The following is a 4,349-nucleotide window of genomic DNA, read 5'->3' on the forward strand; positions in this document are numbered from 1 at the left end:
AGGCATGAGCAGTCCAGCAGTAATATATGCACACTGCCTGGGCATGTGTGAATTGAAATGAATTGAAAGCCAGAGCTCAGCTGGAGTTAAAACTGGCAAGGCCTGTGAAGGGCAACCAGAAGGGCTTCTGTAAGCACAGTAGCAGCAACAGGAGAACTAAGAAAAATGTGGGCCTGCTGCTCAGTGGGGCAGGTGCTTAGTAGCAAAGGACGTGAGGTGCGTGAGGCACAGATTACTGAGGTACCCAGTATCTTCTTTACCTTGGTTTTTACTGGTAAGGTCTGCCCTCTGGCCGCCTAGGTTCCTGAGCCAAGTGGTAATCTTAGTGAGTGAAGCATTACCTGTAATAAAGGGTGACTGAATTAAGGGACCATTTAAGCAAATTCGACATATGCAAGTCCGTGGGACCACATGAGATGCATCAGAGGGAGCTGGCCAATTGATGGAGAGCTGGCCTTGTGATGATATCTCCAAAACGTTGTGGCAGTCAACGTTCCTGGAAAAAGGCAGTCGTCGTGCCCCTGTTTAGGACAGGCAGAACTGCAGGCTGGTCAGTGTAGCCTCAGTCCCTGGGAAGACCATGGAGCAAATCTACCTGGAAGCCACCTGCAGCCCTATGATAGTCAAGGTGATTAGGAACAACCAGTATGAATTTACTGAGGGCAAGTCATGCCTTTGCAGCCTCATTGCCTTTTACGATGAGATGACCAGCTCTGTGGACCTTCATTTTAGCAAAGCTTTCAACGTGGGCTGCCATAATATCATGATAGTGAAGTTTGTGAGGTCTGGTTTGGATAGGTAGACTAGGAGGTGGGCCATAAAATTGGCCAGATTGCTGAGCTCATGGATCAATATCGAGGCCAGTAATGGTTAATGCCTTCATTAATGGCCTAGATAATGGAGCAAAATTAACTCAGTAAATTCATGATGACATCGACTTGGAGGGAACCATTGACACTCTGGAGGGTAGGGCTGCTGTTGAGGGACCTTGACAAATTGGAAAAATGGGCTGAAAGAAACCTCCTGGAAATTCAACAAAGGCAACTGCAAAGTTCTGCACCTGTGTTGGAAATACCCCATGCAGTTGAACAAGCTGGAGACTGGTCATAGGAAAGCAGCTTGGAAGAAGATGGCCTGTGATGCCGGTGGACCAGAAGTTGAATGTGAGTCAGCAGTGCGCTCTTGTGGTGGGAGAACCCAGTGCCTACTGGGCTACATTGGCAAGAGTTCAGCCAGCAGTTTGAGGGAAGTGATTCTCCCCTGCCGTTGGGCATTGTGAGACCAAACATGGAGTATTGTGTCCAGTTTTGGGCTCCCTGGTATATGAATGACACTGGCATATTGGAGCAAGTCTACTGAAGGGCCATCAAGATGGGTAGGGGCCTGGAGCATCTGATACAGGAGGGGAAATAGCCTTACAAAGAGTGGGTTACCTTGAAATCCTATTGCTCTCTTCTGCTGCCTAATGAGAGGGTGTAGAAAAGATGAAGCCAGCCTCCTGTGCTCATGAGCACAGTGATAGGATGAGAGGCAATAGACGCAAGCTGCAACAAGGGCAATTCTGTTGAAATATTAGAGAAAAAAAGTGTTCACAGCGAGGGAAGTCAAACCTTGAAAAAGGGACCCGAGGAGATTGTGGAATCTCCCATCTTTGGAGATTTTCAAAACAGAAGAAGGTCCTAAGCAACCTGATCTGAGTTAGCCCTGCTCTGAAATAATTTTTTCTGTGGTTAAATCTCCCCTTTATCTGCCAGCATTTCATTTTTTTCGTACAGCATCTGACTTGTGCTTCCTAAAAGAATTAGCAAATATATGCAGGACTTACAAGTAACTTCCACCACAAGTCCTATTGGGATATGATGGCACTGTGAAGACTGGCTGCTGGAGATGATAAAGGAACTGATGGTAGAAGCAAACACTCAAGAGAAGGGATGGGTGATTTGGAAGCAATTCGATCAGGAAGAGGACAGAGCAAGGGGATCCAGGAAAGAAAGCAAAAAGAGGAGGCATAGCATTTTCCCCGTACTATAACTCTTACCTTATTTCCTCTTTGTATTGTAAAGCCTTCGGACAAACCACTCTTTCTTGACTTCTCTCTTCTTTTTCTCTTCCTTTGTTCCCATAGGTGGTAGTAGTTTGTGCTTCTAAATGTATAAAAATACTGGGGTTTAACATTGTTTTGAGAAATAAAAAGGTGGTATGGGATAAAGGATTGTGCCAGTGCCTATTTGCTGACTTAAATAAAAGCATTCAGAAATATTTCTGATCTGTTTTGGGAAAGGCAGAGTTCAGTTTAGCCCTTGGTATTTGTTTGAAACTAAGGGAATATACACCCTCAAAATTAAAACTCGAGAGGCTCAGCTTCGAAAAACTGCTAGATTTTGAAATTATCTTCATGCAGCTTTAATTGCGTCAGTTTTTTGTTGGTTTATGGAAGTCATGTATGGAGTCTTTCCAGTATAGAGTATTAGCCCAGCTTTGTTAAATAAAGTGCTGTGTATTTGAACGTAAAACTTCACCTACATCTAACCATATCTAATTATTTCTCCACAGCCTGAAACTACGCTCTCTTCGAGTCAATGTTGGACAACTTCTGGCTACAATCATGCCTGATCTAGATTTGCAGCAAGTAAATTATGATATTGATGTAGTAGATGAAATTTTAGGACAAGTTGTCGAACAAATGCATGAAATCAGTAGTACTTAATATCTTAAGACTTTAGCAGACTCTTACTTGATCTTCCATTATAACCTTTGTGTAGGTTCAAAATTGTATATACTGCTTCTTCACTTTATATATTTGACATAGTTTGATCAATAAGTGTATATACTCTACGCGTTTAGATGTTCCCACAGATGCTGTGGGTGTTATCTTCGCTTCCTCTTAAAGGAACACTGTCAATATTGACCAACCCTGATGTACTTAATTAAGGACTTTGCTGTTAAAATGTATTTGTAATTAAATTTGCAAATATTTTTATTATTAGGAATCTTAATACTTTTCTACAAAAGCTTTTTCGTTGACTTTTGATCTTATCTAAGCATTAATACTTGCAATTATTTCCTCTTCTAAAACCTAAGTAGTAGAATATATTAAAAATGCAAAGAAGAACCTTCCTTGACTTCCCTCTCAGAACAAACCTTAGTAGTGTTGTTGTATACTGCAGTATTGTTTCATTGCTCTCAGCAATGTTGTGTGTTGCATTAATGGGATAGAAAAGTAACTAGTAGATGAAAGTTTTGGCCATATGGGTAATATTTGTGTTTTACTACCAAAAGAAGAAAAATTCTTTAAGGGCTTTATCCTGAAAACTGATGATACTTTGACTCCCTTTTGGATTTTTCTGGTGTCACTAAAGAACATTATCTGTACGCAGTTTTGCAGCATAAACAATTCCATGGGATATGGCTAGGATATTTCAGCCTTTTCAGTGATGGAAACCACATGCCTCTTTGTCCTGCCCTTGCTACTTGATTCTTGTTTCCTACATCCAAGGACCTGGCTGTATTTGAGCACAGCCAGAGGGATCTTCAGTTCTACCCTGTAGTTCCCACTTGAACACAGCAGTGCTGGTTCGCAAGTCCCAGGTATGTACCAGTACACGGCTTCGATGGTCAGATTTCACACACAGCTCTGGCCTGCTTTTTTCCAAGTCAAAGGCAGCTGGTGGAATGGGAAGCATCCTCGTGGACCATTGGAGAGAACAAGCTGGGGTGGCATATCCAAAGCTAGGGTGGGATTCCTGGGCAGCCTCTACTCTGCATCGAACGCTGCCGCTTGAGACCTGAAGGCCTTTTTTCAGGGAAGCCCAGTGCTGAACAGGATTGACACAGAGGTTCTGCGATGTATGCAAATGCTTATATATGTTATCTCAAAAAACAAATTGTTGCAGCATTAAACATATAGTCTGCCCTGGAGTCTTTCAGGCTGAGATGCGAGGGTGCCGAGATTTGTCTCTGAAACTTGCCTTCCTATCAGAATGTGCCGTGCTGAGTACGAATGGGTCAGACTCCTAAATCCTTGATTAGCTAGTTGAATGGAAGTACTTTGAAAAGGAGGCATACTTCCGAATCTGTGGCGGTAACAATTACAGAGTGAGCTAAAGCTGAAAACGTTCAAATATAACTTGTTTATGCTATCTAGAAGTTTAGACACCTTTTATTATCGGCAAGATAGAGGAGTCCCTCTTTTTATCCCCCTTCTGGTTTTTTTCCGTAAATGTTTTACAGTGACTCTTAAGCCACTAGTTCTACACTCTTAATGCTCATGCAAAAACTTCCTTGAAGAAATGGTACCGAGAGAAGCTGATGTTACAATGGTGACAGTATTCTCAGCCAATTGCATGTTT

General features: G+C 42.4%; 1 protein-coding gene across 1 annotated transcript in view; it reads left to right on the top strand.

Annotated features, from left to right (window-relative positions):
* Positions 1 to 4,341, top strand: part of MORC3 (MORC family CW-type zinc finger 3) — a 26,463-nt gene extending 22,122 nt beyond the window's left edge. Inside the window, exon 17 of the mRNA XM_009327965.1 lies at positions 2,554 to 4,341. Within this exon, the coding sequence (XP_009326240.1) occupies positions 2,554 to 2,707 (154 nt within the window). The 3' untranslated portion in view covers positions 2,708 to 4,341. The remainder of the gene's footprint in view (positions 1 to 2,553) is intronic.
* Positions 4,342 to 4,349: the final 8 nt, after the last annotated feature.

The sequence above is a fragment of the Pygoscelis adeliae genome, unplaced genomic scaffold (genome assembly GCF_000699105.1).
Source record: "Pygoscelis adeliae isolate BGI_AS28 unplaced genomic scaffold, ASM69910v1 Scaffold154, whole genome shotgun sequence".
Classification (NCBI taxonomy): Eukaryota; Metazoa; Chordata; class Aves; order Sphenisciformes; family Spheniscidae; genus Pygoscelis; species Pygoscelis adeliae.